Source organism: Thunnus maccoyii, chromosome 8 (assembly GCF_910596095.1).
Source record: "Thunnus maccoyii chromosome 8, fThuMac1.1, whole genome shotgun sequence".
Taxonomy (NCBI): domain Eukaryota; kingdom Metazoa; phylum Chordata; class Actinopteri; order Scombriformes; family Scombridae; genus Thunnus; species Thunnus maccoyii.
Window position 1 is genome coordinate 33722342 of NC_056540.1, and position 25403 is coordinate 33747744.

The 25403-nt window shown below is 38.1% G+C and overlaps 1 protein-coding gene across 2 annotated transcripts; it reads right to left on the reverse strand.

Moving 5' to 3' along the window:
• Positions 1-619: 619 nt before the first annotated feature.
• Positions 620-19288, reverse strand: LOC121901551 (ubiquitin-conjugating enzyme E2 2-like). 2 transcript variants are annotated; one of them, XM_042418400.1, is made up of 8 exons: positions 18823-19288; positions 8324-8387; positions 8186-8217; positions 7985-8062; positions 6686-6791; positions 6057-6150; positions 3110-3160; positions 1247-1311 (listed from the first exon to the last, which is right to left on the reverse strand). In XM_042418400.1, the coding sequence occupies exons 1-7, from the start codon at positions 18844-18846 to the stop codon at positions 3112-3114; spliced, it is 447 nt and encodes a 148-aa protein (XP_042274334.1). In that variant the 5' UTR covers positions 18847-19288; the 3' UTR covers positions 1247-1311; positions 3110-3111. The 2 variants fall into 2 exon arrangements, with proteins under 2 accessions (XP_042274335.1, XP_042274334.1); XM_042418401.1 differs by lacking the exon at positions 3110-3160 and having other exon boundaries at positions 620-1311; positions 18823-19280.
• Between the last annotated feature and the right edge of the window lie 6115 nt (positions 19289-25403).

Genomic DNA, 25403 nt, shown 5'->3' on the forward strand with positions numbered 1-25403 from the left:
ATTTGTGATGTGTTTTAAATAAAGATTTACATCTTCAGTAGGAACCGACGGGCTCCGAGCTGAGAGCCACAGAGTGGTGGGCAAACAGCGGCCTGTGGGCCAAACAGCGGCCCTCCAGGAAAAACATATTCGGCCCACTGATGAAACCTGAAGTTTCAACTTTTATTAAGACGTCAAAAACCATAAAAGGTTTAACAATGTGTTGTATTTTAAAAGCTTGTTATATTATCCATTGTGTCTAATAAATGTAGTGGAGCAGCAGTGGTGTCCGTCCACGTGATCTCTGAGTGTGAAACGCTCACCTGCAGCTGCTTGTTCGTGGTCACGGTGTCACTTCCTGTTCTGCTTCTGTCCCCAGAGAACAAAATAAAGTTAACAAAGTAAAAGAAGCTGCACAATAAACATCACAATAAGAGTCATGATGAGCTTCAACATGTCCATATTTCATCTGTTTATTTTAAGCAACAGTATTAATTGTGTATTAATTTTAATATCAGTTTATTTACCTTCTTAAACTTCATAAATAAAAGTAGTGTCCTTCCTGTCTGAGTTCACTTCATCACACTTTCACACCAAACCACCATCGACACAAACAGAACAACAACAACAACAACAAAGATGCAATTTGTTCAACTTTATTGAGAAAAAAAAAACAAACATCAGAGCTATTAGTTGATCAATCAGCCGTTGAGAGCTTTAAGTTTCATCTTCAGTGCAAAAAGAGGAGAACAGTGTTGTGGATGATGGATGAACTAACGGCTCTCTCGTCTAAAAACAAACCAAAAAAAAAAAAAAAACCAACAAAAACAAGAAAACAAGAACAGAAAAACCTCAAAAAAAGCTGTCGTCATTTCTTTTAAACTCGGACAAAATCTGTTCTCAGCAGCACAAGAACCAATCACTGACATGCATTAAATTATTATTTATTCATATTATCCTGCAGCTTTTTATTTATTTGTAACAGTTCTCTGTTCGGGGTCGGGTCTAGCAGAGACCAGGCTGGATCCTGGTTTGTGGTTTCTGTTTTTTTTTTTTGCGGTTGGCACGTTGACAGCTCCGAGTCTTCAGCCCTTCGCTTGTTTTTAAATCAAAAAAAAAAAAAAGAAAAGTTTTAAAAGCGTTTGGATGAATTTAAGTTGAGGATGGAGACAAAAATGAAATCTGAACAAATTGCTGTTATTGGCAGATGAGAGGGGGGCGGGGCATGGGGGGGGAGGGGGCGTGGCCCGATGAGAAAAATAAAGTTTATTCCAGCAGAAGGAGGATCACATGGCGTATTTCTGAGTCCAGTCCTGAGCTGTCTTGTTGTACCTGCAAGACAACAAAACAACATCATCATCATCATCATCATCATCAGCTGGTTAAAAAGGCTGAGAGGAAGATGCCATGCAGACACACGCACGCACGCACGCACGCACACTCACAACAAACAAACAAACAAACAAACAAACAAACAAACAAACAAACAGCTGCATGAACAGAGCGCCGACTGACATCTGAGCATCTCCTCCAAACAACCAAATCAACATCTAAGAGTTAAAAACACAACAATCACATCCGCAGATTCATTTGATTTGATATATAAATAAAAACAAAAACATTTATTAACTTTTTTTTATCATTATGATCCTAAAACAAACGGCTCTTCTCATTTCTCTATTTTGTGCCTCCTCGTCTCCTCTCTCCTCCTGCCCGTCACCCAGAAACCGATCTCAGCGCGCCGTGTTTAAGGACGTCTCAGTTCATAAAACACATCTCGAGGAGCGAGGAGAGAGGAGAGAGGAGAGGAGAGGAGGAGAGAGGAGAGAGGAGAGGAGAGGAGGAGAGAGGAGAGAGGAGAGAGGAGGGAGGAGACAGGAGACAGGAGAGAGGAGAGAGGAGACAGGAGGGAGGAGACAGGAGGGAGGAGACAGGAGAGGAGAGAGGAGACAGGAGAGAGGAGAGAGGAGACAGGAGGGAGGAGAGGAGGGAGGAGACAGGAGAGGAGGGAGGAGATAGGAGCAAGGAGAGAGGAGAGAGGAGAGAGGAGGGAGGAGAGAGGAGCAAGGAGGGAGGAGAGAGGAGAGAGGAGAGAGGAGAGAGGGATGGAGGGGGGAGGAGAGAGGAGGCTTGCCGGAGGAGCTATAATCGAGGATACACAGGTGTTTCCTTTGCGGAAGTTTTTCGACACGTGATAAAAGAGACGTCACACAATAAGATATATAAAGGATGTGTGTGTGTGTGTGTGTGTGTGTGTGTGTGTGTGTGTGTGTGTGTGTGTGTGCGCGTGTGTTAAATAAAATATAACAATGTATGACATCCGTACATTCTTGTCATGTTGTAATTTGAATAAAAGTAAATATAGAAGTTGTCATGAACACTGTTCTGCTCTGCAGCACGTTTATATTTAATCGACATGACGGCTGTCAAGCGAGGACGTCTCATTTTGTTAAATGTCTGTTTCCTCGACTCCTCTCTCCTCATGTCTCCTCCTCCTCCTCGCCTCCTCCACTCACATCTCAGGCTGAGATGCGAGGAGAGGAGGTGAGGAAAGGAATCGAGGATGTACAAACTGAGAAATGAGAAGAGGGCAAAATGTTTTTAAAGAATTCAACTCAGATAAACAACATTTAAATCCTTTCAACACACCGTCCTGCTGCCAGAAACACTCCGCCGCTGAAAATAGTCCCCAACAAACGCACCATTTCAGTTTTATTACTATTAAATGAATCTATATTCATGAGTCTCTGCCACTCTTCTGTATTTCCAACAGTCGGGTTTGTTGTTTGGTCATTTTAATAAAAAGACAAAGTTCATATTCTGCTGTTTTTCTGTATGATTTACTGAAGGGTGAAGAGGGTTGTGTTTTCCTCCACCACAGTCACATGACAGCGGAGGTTCCTGCTTAATCAGCAGATTTAACATTCAGCAGGTTTGTTTGACTTGAACAGGAAGTGAGATGACGAGAGAGATAAACCGGAGCTGCTTTGTGTTTCTGTGGGTTGTTTAGTTCGACGGTATCGGTCTGAACTGGAGCTCGATGTTAGTAACAGTCCTGTAGATTCAGCCACTCAGCGTCTGTGGAGCCATGCTGCTTTCATCAACGTGCTTTCAGTCAGCTGACTCTTACCCTCACAGCATGGCGTACTTCTCTGTCCACTCCCTGGCTAGTCTGTTATACCTGAGAGCAAGCAGCAGGACACTCTGCTTCAATACAGCTGCTACTGACTGCAGCCCTTCATCCTCACTGCAGCCCCTCATCCTCACTGCAGCCCTTCATCCTCACTGCAGCCCTTCATCCTCAATGCAGATCCTCATCCTCACTGCAGCCCCTCGTCCTCACTGCAGCCCTTCATCCTCACTGCAGCCCCTCACCCTCACTGCATCCCCTCATCCTCACTGCAGCCCTTCATCCTCAATGCAGATCCTCATCCTCACTGCAGCCCTTCATCCTCACTGCAGCCCCTCATCCTCACTGCAGCCCCTCATCCTCACTGCAGACCCTCACTGCAGGCCCTCATCCTCACTGCACGCCCTCATCCTCACTGCAGCCCCTCATCCTCACTGCAGGCCCTTCATCCTCACTGCAGACCCTCATCCTCACTGCAGCCCTTCATCCTCACTGCAGCCCCTCATCCTCACTGCAGCCCCTCACCCTCACTGCAGCCCTTCATCCTCACTGCAGCCCTTCATCCTCACTGCAGCCCTTCATCCTCACTGCAGACCCTCATCCTCACTGCAGACCCTCACCCTCACTGCAGCCCTTCATCCTCACTGCAGCCCTTCATCCTCACTGCAGACCCTCATCCTCACTGCAGCCCCTCACCCTCACTGCAGCCCCTCACCCTCACTGCAGCCCCTCATCCTCACTGCAGCCCCTCACCCTCACTGCAGCCCTTCATCCTCACTGCAGCCCCTCACCCTCACTGCAGCCCCTCATCCTCACTGCAGCCCTTCATCCTAACTGCAGCCCCTCATCCTCACTGCAGACCCTCATCCTCACTGCAGCCCCTCATCCTCACTGCAGCCCCTCATCCTCACTGCTGCCCTTCATCCTCACTGCAGCCCCTCACCCTCACTGCATCCCTTCATCCTCACTGCAGACCCTCATCCTCACTGCAGACCCTCATCCTCACTGCATCCCCTCATCCTCACTGCATCCCTTCATCCTCACTGCAGACCCTCATCCTCACTGCGGCCCCTCATCCTCACTGCAGCCCCTCATCCTCACTGCAGACTCTCATCCTCACTGCAGACCCTCATCCTCACTGAAGACCCTCATCCTCACTGCTGCTCTTCATCCTCACTGCAGAATCTCATCCTCACTGCAGACCCTCATCCTCACTGAAGACCCTCATCCTCACTGCTGCTCTTCATCCTCACTGCAGAATCTCATCCTCACTGCAGACCCTCATCCTCACTGCAGACCTTCATCCTCACTGCAGACCCTCATCCTCACTGCAGCCCTCCATCCTCACTGCAGACCCTCATCCTCACTGCAGACCCTCATCCTCACTGCAGACCCTCATCCTCACTGCTGCTCTTCATCCTCACTGCAGACCCTCATCCTCACTGAAGACCCTCATCCTCACTGCTGCTCTTCATCCTCACTGCAGAATCTCATCCTCACTGCAGACCCTCATCCTCACTGAATACCCTCATCCTCACTGAAGACCCTCATCCTCACTGCAGACCCTCATCCTCACTGCAGCCCTCCATCCTCACTGCAGACCCTCATCCTCACTGCAGACCCTCATCCTCACTGCAGACCCTCATCCTCACTGCTGCTCTTCATCCTCACTGCAGACCCTCATCCTCACTGCAGACCCTCATCCTCACTGAAGACCCTCATCCTCACTGCAGCCCTTCATCCTCACTGCAGCCCCTCATCCTCACTGCAGACTCTCATCCTCACTCTTTAAATGAAACCTTCCAGGAACTTAAAGTCCTTTTTCTGCATTCATGTTTGTGTTTCCACCACATTTATTAAACCCATGAAGGATGAAAAGTTTTTACTGACTAGAGGAAACAACAGCGATCATGTTGTTGTATCTTTTTACTGATGTTTGACTTTAATGAATGAAAAGATGATCTGCTGACTGTTTGATGGTCATAAACATCATTAAACCATCTGCAGATAATGTTCACTGAGCTCATCTATTAGTCGATCAACAGAAAATTTATTGGCAACTGTTTTAATCATTGAGTTCTCAGGTTCCTGCTTCTCACATGTGAATGTTTGACGGTTTCAGTCTTTCAGGTTCTCAACGTTTTATAGAAAAAACAATGAAGCCAAACTGTGTTTTAGCGTTAATAAACTGTAAACGTTCATCCTTCATCTTAATATGACACTACATCACTTCCTGGTTTTATGAATGAAGCAGCAAACAAGTTTCTGTGTTTGATCAATCAGCAGCTGTCAGTGCTAAAAGCCCCGCCCCCTTCAGTTCCTGAACTTTTCCTCTGGAGCAGGAAGTATTATAACATTTCTAACTATCCTACAGGAAGTATGTCACAGGAAGTGTTTTATCCTACAGGAAGTACGTCACAGGGAGTGTTTTATCCTACAGGAAGTACGTCACAGGAAGTGTTTTATCCTACAGGAAGTATGTCACAGGAAGTGTTTTATCCTACAGGAAGTATGTCACAGGAAGTGGTTCCTCCGCAGGTTTAGTTCCTCTCAAGGTTCCTGGTGGAAACGTCCTGAATCTTTTATTAACAGCAAATCATCATATTTGAGACGTTGGATTCAAAGAAACTTTGACAGTTTTGCTTGAAAAAAGACAAACGATTAATAAAAAAGTTGCTGATTATTTTCTGCTGATCGACTGATTGATTACTGATTGATTACTGGACTAATGGCTGCAGCTTCAACCTGCTACATGACGCTGATCTGATCTTTGATCTTGAAGCAAACTTGTAGTTTATAGATGATCTGAAGCAGCCGATGAGTTTATTTGTTGGTTTGTGACTGTTGATGTTTTTATCTTTTAGATGTGAATCATTTATGAACTATATTAAACTATATTAAACTATATTAAACTATATTAAAATGAGATGAAAAGGTTTAAACTCACCTAACAGGGTCTGTTTTGTAGATGCGGGCGATCTCTGGCACTAGCGGGTCGTCAGGGTTCGGGTCACATAACAGAGAACAAATGGACAAAAGGACTGCAGACAGGAAGCAGAGTCTCAGTGTCAAACATCTTATTACAACATGTGATTCATTAAATCCTTCTTGTAAAACAGAATCATCACAGCCTGTAAAAAACACTTCATGACTCCAGTCACATGTCTGTCATTTATGTTAATGAGTCACAGCTGAACACCAATCAGCAGCCAGCAGCACCACCTGCTGGTTCAACTCTGACATTACACAGATCTCTACAGAACATTATTATACATCATTAACACTGTCAGAAATCATAGAAAGAATCTTTACAGGCTGGAACATGAAAGTGTCTTTATAGAAGAATCATCAGTCAGCCTGAAGCACAAAACTACCAAACTGGTTTTCACACTCGTTCTGATTGACAGATCAACATCTAACAGCCTCAACTACACACTGACAGAAGAACAAGAAATAATAATAATAATGTGAAAAATGTGTAAAACTTTAAAAATTTGCAATAATTTCTTCATGTTCCTTCAGTTATATCTGTTTATTCGCTGGTTCTGGATGTTGTGGATCTTGGCTGTTTCTCACCTTTAGAGATAGTTAATGCTGGAGACCACTGTGATCTCAATATATCCAAGCAGATGCTGCCATTACTGTTAATATTTGGGTGATAAATTCTTGTTGTGAAGGCGACCTGATGGAAGAAAGAAACAGACGGTTCAACACATCAGAGAAGATTCAGTCAGACAGAAGTGATTCATTCAGGACGTCTGCTGTAACAGATACGTTAAAGATCACAATAAGACGCTTCGTTCACAATCACAAAGCAAATATCACACACAGACACAGGCTTTAAAAGGTTCACAAGTGTTTCCAGTGTTAAAACAAGTCTGTGTGAAGCTGATATGAGGCTTCAGCAGTCTGAGTTAGTCATATCAAGTGGATATCTGACACATTTACAGTCTTTTTAGCATCAAATTCCCTCTTTGTGTTTCCTCGGACAGTGTTTCCCTGTTGAGCTGCAGGTGGAAGTATAGTAACAAAAAGAGGAACTTTGGCACTAAAAAGACTGTAACGTTGAAAGATATCTACTTGATTTGACTCATTTGGACGCTGAAGCTTCATATTAGCTTCAGATAAACTTTCATCACTTCCATTGTAAGGTCATTATGAAGGGATCTTCTAATGGTCAGTATGAACAGGAGGAATGATTACAACAAGATAAACAGCTTTAATGTTCATTTGACTGACTGTTGGTTTAAGACACACCTCAGTGTTTCCCCTTGAATGTTTTTCAGGCCTGGTGGTACAAACCAAAAAAAAGTCAGCTGGTCTGCAATTTTCATTCAAATTTTGGTTTGCTCGGTAGATTCAAGACTTAAAACAAAGTGTTCACAAGGACAGGATGACTGAATAAGCTTCTTCCACTTCTGTATTGTTTGTTTGACTCCAGAGTTTTGGAGATAATTGTTGATATATTTGTTTTTCCGTCAGCTACATCCCGTACACTCTCTGATAGCTGTGGCACTCCGTCACATCAAGAGTTTCCATGGCAACGACACAGAGGCTCCTGAACACTATTGATAACTGATTTCTGGATGAATGTATTTTGTTGTACTATTACAGGAGAAACACTGCACTTGATAAAAGTGTGAACTCGTCCTTTAATTAAACACCCCTGAGGTGGAAATTATACATTCAAGTGTTGACAGCATTTTGGGTGCAAATTCAGGAGGCTTATCTCCACCCGGTTACTGCAGCTACAGTGAAATCAAGCGCACCTGCAGAGCAGCCGCCCCACACTAAAGCGACCAATTGACAGCCGAGGTTATACGATCATATAAAGAGTGTTTTAGTGCAGGAAGTGATGATGTTGGACTCACTGACCTTGGGTGGTTTGAAGGGATAATCTGTAGGAAAATGAATGGTCAAGAAAAATACTCCTCCCTGGTAGGGACTGTCCGGCTGCACAGAGACACACAGAACATGGTTATATACACACATCATACAAACTCATCTATTATAATAATAATAATAATAATAATAATAATAGAGATACAGTTACACAACCATCAGTTTGATACTTACAGGCCCCATTATAGTAGCCTGCCAATGAAACACTGCAGAGACAAAGAGGAAGATTCATCATGTTCATTTATTCTGCTGCTGAGAGATTCATATTTACATGTTTACATGAGAGAGAAGAAAAAAATAACATCATCTTACTGTCTTCACCGACGGGGCCAGCAGAGCACTGAGCTGGAGGATCTCTGGACAGATCAGTTAGCTCCTGGAGGACAGGAGGAGGACAGGAGGAGGACAGGAGGAGAACAGGAGGAGGACAGGAGGAGGACAGGAGGAGGACAGGAGGAGGACAGGAGGAGGACAGGAGGAGAACAGGAGGAGGACAAGAGGAGGACAGGAGGAGGACAGGAGGAGGACAGGAGGAGGACAAGAGGAGGACAGGAGGAGGACAGGAGGAGAACAGGAGGAGGACAGGAGGAGGACAAGAGGAGAACAGGAGGAGGACAGGAGGAGAACAGGAGGAGGACAGGAGGAGAACAGGAGGAGGACAGGAGGAGGACAAGAGGAGGACAAGAGGAGGACAGGAGGAGGACAGGAGGAGGACAGGAGGAGGACAGGAGGAGGACAAGAGGAGAACAGGAGGAGGACAGGAGGAGAACAGGAGGAGAACAGGAGGAGGACAGGAGGAGAACAAGAGGAGGACAGGAGGAGAACAGGAGGAGGACAGGAGGAGAACAGGAGGAGAACAGGAGGAGAACAGGAGGAGGACAGGAGGAGAACAGGAGGAGGACAGGAGGAGAACAAGAGGAGGACAGGAGGAGGACAGGAGGAGGACAGGAGGAGAACAAGAGGAGAACAGGAGGAGGACAGGAGGAGAACAGGAGGAGGACAGGAGGAGAACAAGAGGAGGACAGGAGGAGAACAGGAGGAGGACAGGAGGAGAACAGGAGGAGAACAGGAGGAGGACAGGAGGAGGACAGGAGGAGAAAGAAAATAAAGAGGAGAAGGTAGAAATGATTAGAATCTCATGTTTTGTGGATTAAAATGCTTCTAAATTTCATTAATTTACAGTTTTAAGACTAAAATGCTGATTTGAGACTTTTATCACCAAACAACAAAGAGTCTGACTGAAGACGAGCTGGGATTATAAATCTGTCAGTATCAGTTTATCACAGATTAAGACATGTGAGGACAGACATGTTTGACCAGCAGAGGGCGCTGACAGCTTTATTCTAACAGGATTAACAGCACAGATTAATATTTACTCCTGTAACACTGATAAACAAATAAATAAAAGAAGATAATTGATGCAGCAGAAACGAAGACATCTCGTCAGATCTGACGCCTACATTACCCACAATGCAACTGGAGATTGGGGTGCCTTATGGTAGAAAAAAAATAATCTGAAACTATAATATAATAATCGTTTAAGCAAAAATACCAAATATTTGCTGTTTGATTTGATTTGTGTGTTTTTATTTGACAGTGAACTGATTCTGCTGGTTGAACAAAATAAGATGTTTAAAGACGCTGGAAACTATAAACATCATATGGAAAAAATGATGAATCCATAATGAAAATGATCCATAGTTGCCATCTAGTCTCCTGCTGCTGGTTTTACACTCAAACTATTTCCAGTTGAAACTGTCAGCTGACTCCCACACAAACCAGCTGAGCTGCTTCTGTCAGCAGCAGCGAGCAGCTGATCTCATCTGACAAGCAAAGGTTAACTGCTAACTGCTAGCCTGCTAACTGCTAGCCTGCTAACTGCTAGCCTGCTAACTGCTAGCCTGCTAACTGCTAGCCTGCAACTATAAAACCTTCAACATCCAAGTCGTTGACATTTACATGTTGCATCAGTTTATCCTGAACAGACTGATGGTGTTTAGTTTAAAGACATTTGAGGACGTCAGGTTGAGAAACATGATCCACATTTTTCACCAGTTTCTGACATTTTATAGATCAAACAACTAATCGATTAATCAGAAACATAATTGACATTAAATCAATAATAAAACTAATCGTTAGCTGCAGCTTCCGTTCAGTTGAGAGTTAATGACACAGAAACATGAAAGGTTCTTATATGGATGTTATGAACAGATTTCTGTTTTTCAAGGTGTAAAAAGCCTTTAGATAACAAATGACCATTAAAAGTTATCCTGAATTTAAACATTACAATAAAGTTCATTTTTCAGTATAATTCAGGGGCTTCGTCACTTAGTGTGTGTGATAAATTTATGGATGGTTATGATTTTTAGTAAATGTTTTCACCCTCAAAGCGTTCATTGGTCAAACACCTCCAACATTAAGTGTTGCTCAGTTTTTCTTCTTTGTGTGTTCTGACGTCTTCATTCAGTTTATTCTGAGTCTTTAATATTCAGACTACAGGAAGGACTGTAATTATTTCCACTTTTGTTTGAATTTCCGGCGTTTTCTATCGACAGAAACTCATTTCAACAGTTGACAGGTTTGTTTTTCAGCATGAAGAAGAATAAAGGATGAGTATTGATAACGAACTGCTGGTCAGACAGACTGGAGGAGACAGTCAACACACTGATGAGCTTCATCACGTCTCTGTTCTGCTGTTTCCTGCTTCTCTCTGTCATACTGAACAGTAAACTGATTCTCTTTGAATACTGGAAATTATTATTATTCACATTCTTCACTTTTCTCCTACATTATATTCTATTAATCAAGAACATAAATGGCAAATTAATCAATTAGAGCTGCAACTAACAATTACTTTCATTGTTGATTGATGTGCTTCATCATTTCACCTGTAAACTATAAAGAAAATAGTGAAAAATGTTGGTTATAATTACTCAGAGTCAAAGCTGGTGTGTTTAAATGTCTCGTTATGTCTGAACAACGATCCAAAACCCAAAAAGATCAGTTTCTCCTCAGAGTTTAAACCGTCTACAATGTTGAGATATTCAATTAACATATTTATATATGAAAAGGAAAAACATCAAATCATCATATTTAAGAAAATTACTGAAAAAAATATTTAATTATTAATTATTCTGTCACAGTGCTTAACGATTAATCAACTAATCGTTGCAGCTCTAAAAATCAATAATGAAAATCAACAGTTGCTGCCGACATTAAACTGTTTAGTCCATAAACATGTCAGCAGGTTGAAGAGTTTCTGACCTCTAGTGGCTCCACGGAGGACGTCGTTTTATTGTTTTATGAATAGATATGATGAATGTTCACATACATGCAGGTGATGCTACAGACTGGCAGTGTTTCATCCTATCAGCTGATTCACAGGTGACACTGAAGAGACCAAAACGACGACTGTTACCTCGGAAACATGATTTAAATACTAAAAGAAATATTACTGAAAACAAGAAAAAGAAAAAGTTTGTCAAATGTTTCATGTTTTCATTTTATGAGGAAATTAAATTTGAACTTTGTTGGACGTCAGAGACACAGTGAGTTCTGATACTAGAACAACAACAACATGTTCAGCACGACGTCTTATTTACCTGATGAAGGATTTTTTGTTCTGTTTGTTAGTCTTTTAGAAGAGCTGCAACTAATGATTATTATCATGGATTCATCTGCCAATTATTTTATCAATTAATCACAGACTAGTTTTAATCTCCAGCTCCACCAGTGACTCCCACTATCCTGCCATTAAAACCTGTAACGTACCAACATTACTGAGTCAAACAAATACTTCAAGTTAAACTCTTCTTCTTGTAAAGAATTAGAGTCTGTCTGTAAGCTGGTATACAGTCGACCTTCATGTTGGTCATTGATTATATAGATATTCTTACTGTTGTTCTGCCCCATCAACACCACAGCAGTTAAAGTATCGTAGTGCTTCATCACTAACGACAGACTCACTGTTGTCTGTATCACACGGTTGGTTCTTTACAAAGAAGGAAACACCTCATGATATTCATCTAAAAAGCTTCTAAACTAGCTCACATCTCTTCTGTCATTTCAATCCTGTAACTACAGAAACATGACCCAGTAAGTACTGCAGCTCAGATATCCCTCAGGTACTGGTGGAACTGGTTTCAGGTGCTCTGCACCTTTTCAAACTGCCCTCAAACTCAACGTCTTTCATTCCTCTTCAGTTCCACACGTGTCGTACTCGTGATCATCGCTGGGAGCAGAACAGGAATGTTTTCTCCCGTCAGCAGCTGCACTCAGTAAATCTGATATGACATGAACAACATGAATCCACAGTTTACTGGTAGAACTGGACATGTGAAAGCTACAGATGCTGCAGAGATGCTTTACAGACTGCAGCCCTTCATTCATGGACGTATTTTACATTTATCATGTATCAAAATTAACACTCGCCATTCGCCAAATGCAGGTAAATGTAGTGTTTGGTGAGTAAATTATGGAGACCATCTGCCACTCAGACCAGTAGGAGAAAATGTTTTTCCTACACGTGCTGGTGAAAGCTGCTGGTTTACTGTCACTCCAGTCTGATGGATCTGCCGCGCTGCGTCGTGTGTCGTACGGAACTGCATCAGTCATCAAACCCGCGATTTCTGGTTACAGTACGTGAGTATCTGCTAGCTATGTGGAGATTTATTGTGGGAGTGGAGTCGTCACATCCGCTCTGTGAATGTTTGTGATAGGTGGAGGCGGCTGTGGACCTCCCCCCCCCCCCCCAGGTGCTGCGTCCAGGGCTTCCAACCCCCGAGAGCTAAGCAAGAAGATGGTACTGCACACGCAGCAGCAGGCCGAGGAGACGGCTCTGCCTTCCAGGAGGTCATGATGGACATCATCTCAACCAGGCTGAGTCTGAGACGGAGGCAGGAGGAGGAAGAGGAGGAGGAGGAGGAGGAGGAGGAGGAGGAGGAGGAGCTGCTCCTGCTCGATATCTTCTGCCTTCTGCTTAGAAACGGTGAATTCACAGCTCACAGCAGCTCGACGATATCGTCTCTGGTTTTTATTTCATATCTAGTGTCGGCAAAAAGCGTCGGTGCTCGTTTCCAACCAGTCGTTAGCGTAGTTAGCACGCATTAGCTCGGAGGGCTAACTTGGCTTGTTTACTATATGATGTGAATGTTGCCGTCACCCTGAACATCCCGCCAAACCGCATTCAAACATCTGACAGTTCAATAAAGTGTTGCTTGTTGCCACACATATAATGTACAAGTAGTAAATAATTATAATAAGTATAATAAGTATTTTGTTAATCATGATCTTTCTGATAAATTCAATTCATTCAATTGAGACATAAAATAACTCTTATCATTGAAACTCACGTCGTTTCTGTTGCCAGATCTTATATAATAGTTCATATGAACAAAAACAAGGAACAAATAGTCGAATCTCTGCATTAAACAGTCAAATCTGATTGAGCTGATAAAGTTCTGAGTCTGCTGCAATGATGACATGTGGTAGAAAATAATGACACGAAGGACTAAAAGTGTTCAGTGATGGATTTGAAAACTTTAAATCTCTTCATATTTAAGCTGCTGCTGTCTTTACAATAATGTGACGTCTGTACGTTACTATAATACTGAATCACATATGAGACCAAGATGACATGTTAGAGTAATAATAGCAAACTGAAATAGCAAAAAGCAATTTATTATTGTGGCCGGTGAGTTTTTCTATCTAGCAGCCACGTTGGCAGGTGAGACTGAAGTTAATTTAGGATCCTGTACAGTATGAGAACCAGTCAGAGGTGAAATGAGCTGGCACAAGAGGTTTATATTGTCGTATGTAAGCAAAATTACTGAAATAACCTTCAGAAAAATGATTTTATGGTGTTCAGTGAATGTGTTGCTGTTGTTAAAGCAACAGCATAATTAACCAAATTAAATTAAAGACATTTTTAACATCTTGTTCACGGTCGTGTCAACGTTAACGGCAGAAATCTACCTGCCTTTATTAGTGTTGATCAAATATCAACAAAGACTAAAGTTAACTGTCATGTTTCATCTTTATTAAAGTAAATAAAACAGAACAAGTTTGTCCAGTTGTTTTGCTAACAGTGGAACAGACTCTCTCCTGATGACTAATACATTAAATAAAATATTTTTTTCCATTTCTTCCCCTCTAAGCTTCCTGATTTCCTTCTTTAATATTTCTCCTTCAACAGTATTTATGACGCTCCACTGATTCCTGTTTGACAACGCGTCACATGACCAGCCTACTCAGTTCCTGATTGGCCGACGGCGTGGGCCAATATGCTCCGATGTGTGAAAAGAGTGATGCTGCCAGAGAACGAGAACATCATTTATGACACAAAGACATTTTTTGTATTTTATTTTGGTTTTTTTAAACCTCTTTCTCCATCGAGTCAGTGAGTTTCTAGATTTATGAGCCCAACGTTGAGTTTTACTTCCTCAGAGAATCAGACGATCCTGACTGGAAGACCAGTGGCGACAATAAGGTCCACCATATTTATTAAGAACACACACATTTATATCACATTTTGTCACCATTTCTCAGCTTTTTATAACAATAATCCAGAGTAATAGAATCAGTCAGTGAATCTGGATGCAGATAACAACAGTCTCACTGTAGTTTACAGATGAAAACGTCTCCCGACAGCCGCAAACACGTATAAAAAACAACTAATCTTACTGTCTACAGCAGGACAGACACAATATTCAACACCTTTAGACAGGAAGTTTAACACTTCAACAGCCTCTAAGAGTTTTTATTTGGGAGGGGGACTGAATTAAATGATTTAAGACTTGTGAGGACCTGCAGATACCTGAACTCCTCTAACTGTGGAGACTCATGACAGACAAAATGGAATCAACTATAAAACGCAGAATATTGTGGAATTTACCAAAATGTGGATGCAATTTAGTAACAATCAGAGTTTTCTGTCATTATGAAACTCAGACGAAGCACAGAAGTGTTTATTAACAGTAACTAAACCAAATGAACAGAATAAAAACTCTACTGAGTCTCTGCTGAGTTTTGGTGTCATTTATGGTCGCGTTGCTTCGCTCCTCACCGAGGGAGGGGGTCACTCACCCCCCCCCACACACACATAAACACACACAGGTCTGTTCTTTACAGCCTCTACAGTCTAAATAACTTTATTTATTCAGTGTTTGTCATTAAATGGAAACTACTTTTAATTGACTATTTTCTCACATTTTACAGACCAAACAATTAACTTAATTAATGTTTTATTAATTAATTAACTACAGATGAATTGATGAGAAAATAAGTGTGATTAGAGAATGACATTTATTTGAAAAGGCTGAACTTTAGCCTCAAACTGCAGCAGTTCACATGTGAAGCAGGATTTATTGATGTGTAAGCAGCAGGTCTATTTTTACTCGGCCGGTCGTGGGGACAGATCAGGATATAGCCGCGGGGGGAGAAAACACACACTGCTGCTTATAGGACGAGGGGGTTTGTATTTCCATCTCGCAGGTCTCCCTCAAGCCAAACTGGTATGTGACACACAGGCTCGGCACACACGGCTCATCTTTCAGGACGAGAAAACTATCCGGCAGCAACGAGGCTTTTTAAGATCCGGGCCGGGTCGGGAATTCAGACGCTCGACTGTGACTGAAGCAGCTGACGGATCAAACGTTACTGACTTACTGGTCGTCCTCAACATGGTTTCACTGGTCTGTTCATCCATTCACTGAAAATTTAGCTTGTGTTCCACTAAACATGTCACATCCAACACTTGCTGTCTTGTAGTTTCTACTGTCCTGCAGACGTGAAGGAGCCCAAACATCAGTTTCTATCTGCTTCACCTTCCTGTCAGACTGTCAACTACACTGGAAAATGTTTAAACACCAGTGTTGATGCAATACTTTCTACAAAACAATACTTCTGATATTCTCAGGAATGTTAATCATAGTTTTTCTTCCAGTTTTTAACAAGAACTCTGTTTACATGAAATAAGAGCCTGAAACTTAAAATGAAGAAGTAAAACTCAACAACAGACACATTTCAGTCAGCATGTTGAGGTTTTACACTCAGCACAACATTCACCAACATTTAGACCTGCAATCATTAGTTCGTTTGGAGTCTTTTTATTTTTTTAAGAAGAAGAAAATGTCCAACTACTGGCTGCAGCTCCAAAACTGAACATGTTTGAGTTGTGGGTAAAACGTTTTCTGGACCAAACAATCGATTAATCAAGAAGATAACTGACAGATTAATCAATAATGAATATAATCCTTAGTTGCAGCTCAACACATATTTATAGTTTGAATGTATCTGTTCATTAAACTGAGCAATGAACACTTCGAGGGAAAACTATTAAAATTCAGGAAACATTTAGACGACAGTTGAAACCAACAAACGTCGTTCATCATCTGTCACATCAAATAAGAACACGATGTACTTTTGAATTATTGGCTCCATTTTGGACTAAAATGGACAAATGTTGGAAACTGTTTATCAAACTATGATTGATTTTAGTTTTATATGGAGGTATGTGAGTGAGCTGGAGGAAAAGGATGAATACCTGCTGCTAGCTTAGCTTGAACAGCGTTCATGTACAAACTGTGTTTTTCCTCCATTTTGTATGAATTATGTTTATCTTTTCTTTAAATATATTGTAAAGCACAATCTACATGTACAATGTGAAGTGTTTTTTCACTCCTATAAAAGGTTTGAGTGTTGGTCAGACAAAACATTTGAAGACCTTCTTTGGACGCTAACGCATTAATAACAAATCACTAACATTATAGACAGATTCATCAATAAAGACAATAATAGTTATTTACAGTCCTGAATACAATAAATATACATAATCTGTTATAACATAACTATATTTGATTTAAAACTCATTTAACAGCTGTTAAACTTCAAGAATATAAAATAAAATTTCCAAATGTATAAAACTTAAGATTTTATTATAAACAAATCTACATTCAGGAAAGAAAGATACCTAACAGTTTTGTTTTCAAAATATATCAAAATATATCTGAATGCAGTGGAAGAAGTATTCAGATCCTTTACTGCAGTAAAAGTACCAATACTGCAATGTAAAAATACTCCATTATAAGTAAAAGTCCTGCATGAAAAATCCAGTAAAAGTACATAAGTATTATGAGCTTGATGTAGTTAAAGTATTGCAGTAAAAGTACATAAGTATTATGAGCTTGATGTAGTTAAAGTATTGCAGTAAAAGTACATAAGTATTATGAGCTTTATGTAGTTAAAGTATTGCAGTAAAAGTACATAAGTATTATGAGCTTGATGTAGTTCAAGTATTGCAGTAAAAGTACATAAGTATTATGAGCTTGATGTAGTTAAAGTATTGCAGTAAAAGTACATAAGTATTATGAGCTTGATGTAGTTAAAGTATTGCAGTAAAAGTACATAAGTATTATGAGCTTGATGTAGTTAAAGTGTTGCAGTAAAAGTACATAAGTATTATGAGCTTGATGTAGTTAAAGTATTGCAGTAAAAGTACATAAGTATTATGAGCTTGATGTAGTTAAAGTATTGCAGTAAAAGTACATAAGTATTATGAGCTTGATGTAGTTAAAGTATTGCAGTAAAAGAAGTGGTTTGGTCCCTCTGACTGATATATTATTATATATGACATCATTAGATTATTAATAGTGAAGCATCAGTGTTAGAGCAGCATGTTACTGTTGTAGCTGCTGGAGGTGGAGCTAGTTTACACTACTTTATATACAGTTAGCTAGTTTAGTCCAGTGGTTCCCAACCTAGGGGTCGGGCCCCTCCAAAGGGTCAGCAGATAAATCTGAGGGGTGGTGAGATGATTAATGGGAGAGGAAAGAAGAAAAAACAAAGTTCTGATACACAAATCTGTTTTCAGTTTTTGGACTTTTTCTCTAATCTTTGATTTTTGCTGAAATATTGGATCATTTGAACATTTATTGAAATGAAAGCATGTGAGAAGTTTAGAGGGAAAAATCACTATTTGGTGGAGCTGTTAACAACTCATAGACATGTGAAATGTGACCCCGACTACACACTGCTTTTTGTAAGACGTCAAAAGACAAAAAGGTTGGAAACCACTGGTTTCATCTTTAACAATGTGTTGTATTTTAAAAGCTTGTTATATTATCCATTGTGTCAAATCTTCATCTGAAAAGTATAAAGTATAATCACATGGAAATACTCAAGTAAAGTACAAGTACCTCAACATTGTACTTAAGTACAGTATTTGAGTAAATGTACTTAGTTACTTTCCGCCTCTGCCGGAATCACTTAAAACATGTTATTAAAATAAATATTTATTGACTATAAACTTGAAAAGAGAAATTTGAGGGTCAAAACAGCTCAGACTTAAAATGACAACCGACAGTTGAACGGCAGCCAAACCACAGTCTGATCAACATGTTCCTAAATATGAAGATATGATGATTAAATGAGTGAAAACAGAAAACAGAATATTTGAGTTAAAGGCCCGACTGAGACTGAAGCTAAAGCTAACATCAGATCAGTAAAATGAACCTTTGTTTGATTTGAAACCACCCGCCGCGGGGGGATTTCAGCCTAAAAACTGCCTTAAATACCATCTACCCATATAAACACAACACCCAGAAATATATTCACGGTTCCTTCTACAAACTGACATCCCAAAAAACGAAACCAGAGCAATAATCTGACGTTTTATGTCAAATGTGTCATCAGCAGCAGCTGGTTCTGTGAGGCTAACGCAGCAAGCTAACGAGCTAATAGTGCACAAACATACGTTTAAAACAAAACATATTAAGAATTTGGTTGAAATTAAATGTGAAATAAGAGTCCGTTACCTTGGAAATTCGTTTTAAAGCCATCGTCTCTGCGTGAAGGGACCGGCTGTCGAGGAGGAGGAGGAGGAGAAGGAGGAGGAGGAGGAGGAGGAGGAGGAGGAGGAGGAGGCCAGCTAGGTGACGCTAACTAACTAGCATCTAGGACTTTGCTAGCGTTTGGTTTGCGGCGCTAAGCTAGCAGGCTTGGCTATACACACAACGGTTAAACTGTAGATTTCTTTTTAAATCGCGTCTTTTTCGCCGACTAACAGCTCAGTCTGGTGACTGACTCTCCCGCACGTCAGCCCTGACTTCAGGCTGCCACTCATATAACAGACCGGACCGACCGCAGCGGCTCAAAATGTCTTCCGTTACACACAGACAGCAGCTGTCAGGCACCGGGAGCAGGAGGTCTCACTCTGACGCTGTTTCCAGCATGGAGGAGGTCTCACTCTGACGCTGTTTCATGGCACCGAAAAAAACCCCAAAACAACATGGTGGATGACAGTTCTATCTGCAAGTTTAACCTGCTAAAATTAATAGAAATAAAAAATATGCTTGTAATTTTTTTTTGTTGTTTTCTACGACGGAGTGTTGGAGACATTGTTAGAGAAAATAATCAGACATTTTGAAAATAAAGTTGTCATATTTTTTTGAAAAAAAAATGTAGAGAGTAAAGCAGTGTTGAAAAGTAATTAAGTACATTTACATTTACTGTACTTAAGTCGGCTATAATTTTGAGGTACTTGTATTTAACTTGAGTTTTTCCATTTTCTGGTACTTTTTACTTCCACCTCATTACATTTTAAAGGGAAACATTGTACTTTCTACTCCAATACATTTATTTCACAGTAATAGATTCTAGTTACTTTCAGATCCATATTTTATACGAAAAAGTTGTAATTATGAGAAAATAAAACTCATAATATCACAAGATATAACTGTAATTTTACAATAAAAAGTTGTAATAGAACTACTTTGTAATTTTATAAGAAAAATATGTAATATATTTTAGAAAATACAGTAATATTTAATCATAACATTTCATCAGAAAGCTGTAATTTTATTTTTCACAAAGTTATAATATTTTGAAAATAAAATCGGAATTGTAAGAAAGTCAATGTATAATGTTAGTAATGTTATAGTTGTAATTCTATGAGAAATGAATCAAATCAAGTAGATATCTTTCAACGTTACAGTCTTTTTAGTGCCAAAGTCCCTCTTTTTGTTACTATACTTCCACCTGCAGCTCAACAGGGAAACACTGTCTGAGGAAACACAAAGAGGGAATTTGATGCTAAAAAGACTGTAAATGTGTCAGATATCCACTTGATATCTATGTCTATATCCACTAACTCAGACTGCTGAAGCTGAATAGAAGCTTCACAGAGACTTTTAAATGACTGTGTGGACACACTGTGGATTTTGTCCTCCATCACTTCCATTGTAAGGTCATTATGAAGGGATCTTCTAATAGTCAGTATGAACAAGAGGAATGATTACAGCAAGAAAAACAGGTTTCACTGCTCATATGGACACCTGACTGTTAGTCAAGTCAAGTCAAGTCAAATTTATTTATATAGCACATTTCATATGGCAAGCATAAACTCAATGTGCTTAAAAACAAGTAAAGATCATACATAACAAATATATTACATTAACATTACATATATAAAACAAATAAGATAAAACATAAAATAAGAAGATGTTACATAAATAAAAACATGTAAAAACATATAAGACAGTATAAAAAAATCATTATCATTGTTAAAAGAAATAACAATAATAATACTGTTTCTAAAAAGGAGGTTTCACCCATCAACCTAACTAAAAGCTTTTAAAGGAAGACACTGTTGTAACAGACCTGAGTTCATGTGGTAGAGAATTCCAAAGAGTAGGACCTTGTTGTTTTAAGACACAAGTGAAAATTGTGAACTTGTCCTTTAAGTCAATGGTTGATGAAAAATTTTTAATCCAGAGACTGAAATAAATGTGGCTAATTTAAGGTTTGCTGGAAATCAATAATAACAGTAAATCCAAAGTTTCAGTAGTGAATGGATACTCGTATCATTATCATATATGTGAATAAGTAAATTACTGTAACTTGCAGAAGAAAAAATTAATTAAATCTTAAATTGGTCTGATTTTGATCATCATAATAATCTGTGATACAGTTGCAGTGAATGACTGGACTAAATCACAGCTGAGTAGATGTGGTGGACTGTTTCAAATGTCTCCCAAACTAGTGGTATTATGTATATTTCTGTGTTTGTGTGGCTCTGGTTGGTGTTAACAGTAGAAATTATTTTCTATATTTTTGTTCTGGTCAACAAATCTCATGTTTGGATCCAAACCAACAATGAACTGATCTACTAACAAGTATTGTGTGTGTATCAAAGCCTGATATATCTTATAAAAACATGTCAGTGAGTCACACCGCTGCACTGGGTGACATGTTCCTCCATCATGAAGGCAGCTGCTATTGTAGTTTGTAGAATTTGTACTGAGGTTCTTTATAATGTTGTGAAATTTATATTGTAGTATAAAGTCCAGAGGTTGTGATCTGCAGCACAACAAGCTAGTAAACAGAACTGTGTTCCTGCACATGCTCAGTGGCGTCTGCCTTACACAGAACTACATTATTAGTCTTGTCTATTGGGTTTGTTGGCAATAAATATAGAAAATCACCAGAATTATCCTTAAATTTGGAGAACTGTATTGTAAAATACACAGTCATCCCACAAGGTGTGTTATAGCGCCACCTTCAGATCCAAAATGCACCAATAATAATAAACTCAACTGTGTTTTATTACTTTTCTTTTGTACACACACATACATCTATAAAATCATATTTTCATTTCAATTCAAAGGTTTATGTTCTTTGTAAAATTATATATTAACATGTTCATGTTTATTTTGTTTTATTGACATTTTTTGTAGTTAGAGCTCAACTAATAATTATTTTTATTGTCAATTAATCTGTTGATTATTTTCTCCATTAATTGATTAGTTGTTTGATCTAAAAAAATGGTGAAAAGTATTGATCAGTGTTTCCTGAAGATGACGTCATCAAATGTCTTGTTTTGTCCACAACTCAAAGATATCCAGTTTACTGTCACAGAGACTAAAGAAACCAGAAAATATTCACATTTAAGAAGCTGGAATCAGAGAATTTGGACTTTTACTTCTTAAAAAATGACTCAAAATGATGAATCTGTTATTAATGTCATAGTTGGCTACTAATCGATTAATCATTGCAGCTCTATTTATAGTTGACTTGTAAAATAGTGATAAATTATCTGACTGCTTTGCTGAAATTATAAATCAATTGACAAACATTTTGATGTTCAAATAACCTCCAACATCCTCCAGTTTCTCCAGTGTGAGAATCTTCTGCTTTTCTCTTTATTATATGATTATAAATTGAATATTTTGGGGTTTTAGACTGTTGGTCGGACAGAGCAAGACATTTGAAGACGTCACCTTAGACTGTTATATACCAAATTATTATTTTTATTCAGTATTGATTAATATTAGTATATGTTTTTACTGTCCTGCAGCAGTAACAGTTGAAGCAGGTGTTGTAATGGTGTAACTGCTGTCGTCTCCAGTAGAGGACGCTCTCCACCTTCACTTCATTTACTGACACTCACACAACTCTGTTTGCTTCTTCCTGTAAATTCAGCAAATACAGGTTAGAAATGTCAACTTATTTAAATAAACGGCTCCCGTGGTTAAATATTTATACAGTTTTGATCTTTTTATTTATTTTGTATTATTATGGAATCCAGATTAGATGTATAGATGTAGGAACTGGGGGGAGACATATATTGTTATGTTACTAGTGGTTAAGTTGTTTGATTTATGACTGATGTGATGTTCTTCTTATCAAATGCTAATAAATATATATATATACAGTATCTATATACACACAGAAAAAGAAATGTCAAACCTGTCAGCTCCTACCAGCCTGTCTGTCTCTCTGTTGTCTGTTTAAGCTTCTTTAGTTTTTGTTTTTCAGCACATATAAAATGACAAATAACATTTTTTTTTTAACATTCTTGTGCTTCCGTAGAATCCCATAACGTTTTCTGCAGATTCGTACAGTGTTATGAGGAGAATATTTGATTTGCATCCTTCATAGAACATATTTTTGATTTTAAAAAGTTAAAATAAATAAATAAATAATGCTCCTTTGACAGCAACGTTTTGAGATAGTTTTCAGAATGTTTTCAATCATCAATCAATACAGGTTTGTTCAATTCAAATAAAGATGACTGACAGCTGATAATAAGACAGAAATAATGTAAACAGTAAAACTCTCTGAGACTAAAGCACACAAGACATAAAAATGATGAAAATGTGATAATAAAACCAATAAAATATTTTAAGAACAGCAAAAAAGATAATGACAAATAAAATGAATAAGAGGTTGTAAACATTTTAAAACATAAATACAATAAAATAAAGTATTACAGTTTCTTTTTTTATGATTGGTTCCCTGCTTGATACAACACTGAGATAAAAACACAACAACAGGCAACACATGAGGATCTTTATTACATCACTGTTTTATTGTGTTTATATGTAGTTTTAATGGTTGATAGTGTATAAATGTGTATATTGTGTTTATATGTAGTTTAATGGTTGATAGTGTATAAATGTGTATATTGTGTTTATATGTAGTTTAATGGTTGATAGTGTAGAAATGTGTATATTGTGTTTATATGTAGTTTAATGGTTGATAGTGTATAAATGTGTATATTGTGTTTATATGTAGTTTAATGGTTGATAGTGTATAAATGTGTATATTGTGTTTATATGTAGTTTAATGGTTGATAGTGTATAAATGTGTATATTGTGTTTATATAGTTTAATGGTTGATAGTGTATAAATGTGTATATTGTGTTTATGTAGTTTAATGGTTGATAGTGTATAAATGTGTATATTGTGTTTATGTAGTTTAATGGTTGATAGTGTATAAATGTGTATATTGTATTTATATGTAGTTTAATGGTTGATAGTGTATAAATGTGTATATTGTGTTTATGTAGTTTAATGGTTGATAGTGTATAAATGTGTATATTGTATTTATATGTAGTTTAATGGTTGATAGTGTATAAATGTGTGTATTGTGTTTATGTAGTTTAATGGTTGATAGTGTATAAATGTGTATATTGTGTTTATATGTAGTTTAATGGTTGATAGTGTATAAATGTGTGTATTGTGTTTATGTAGTTTAATGGTTGATAGTGTATAAATGTGTGTATTGTGTTTATGTAGTTTAATGGTTGATAGTGTATAAATGTGTATATTGTGTATGTGTAGTTTTAATGGTTGATACTGTATAAATGTGTATATTGTGTTTATGTAGTTTAATGGTTGATACTGTATAAATGTGTATATAGTGTTTATGTAGTTTAATGGTTGATAGTGTATAAATGTGTATATTGTGTTTATGTAGTTTAATGGTTGATAGTGTATAAATGTGTATATTGTGTTTATGTAGTTTAATGGTTGATAGTGTAGAAATGTGTATATAGTGTTTATGTAGTTTAATGGTTGATAGTGTAGAAATGTGTATATTGTGTTTATATGTAGTTTAATGGTTGATAGTGTAGAAATGTGTATATAGTGTTTATGTAGTTTAATGGGTGATAGTGTATAAATGTGTATATTGTGTTTATGTAGTTTAATGGTTGATAGTGTATAAATGTGTATATTGTGTTTATATGTAGTTTAATGGTTGATAGTGTATAAATGTGTATATTGTGTTTATGTAGTTTAATGGTTGATAGTGTAGAAATGTGTATATTGTGTTTATATGTAGTTTAATGGTTGATAGTGTAGAAATGTGTATATAGTGTTTATGTAGTTTAATGGGTGATAGTGTATAAATGTGTATATTGTGTTTATGTAGTTTAATGGTTGATAGTGTATAAATGTGTATATTGTGTTTATATGTAGTTTAATGGTTGATAGTGTATAAATGTGTATATTGTGTTTATATGTAGTTTAATGGTTGATAGTGTATAAATGTGTATATTGTGTTTATATGTAGTTTAATGGTTGATAGTATATAAATGTGTATATTGTGTTTATATGTAGTTTAATGGTTGATAGTATATAAATGTGTATATTGTGTTTATGTAGTTTAATGGTTGATAGTGTATAAATGTGTATATTGTGTTTATGTAGTTTAATGGTTGATAGTGTATAAATGTGTATATTGTGTTGATGTAGTTTAATGGTTGATAGTGTATAAATGTGTATATTATGTTTATATGTAGTTTAATGGTTGATAGTGTATAAATGTGTATATTGTGTTGATGTAGTTTAATGGTTGATAGTGTATAAATGTGTATATTGTGTTTATATGTAGTTTAATGGTTGATAGTGTATAAATGTGTATATTGTGTTGATGTAGTTTAATGGTTGATAGTGTATAAATGTGTATATTGTGTTTATATGTAGTTTAATGGTTGATAGTGTATAAATGTGTATATTGTGTTTATATGTAGTTTAATGGTTGATAGTGTATAAATGTGTATATTATGTTTATATGTAGTTTAATGGTTGATAGTGTATAAATGTGTATATTG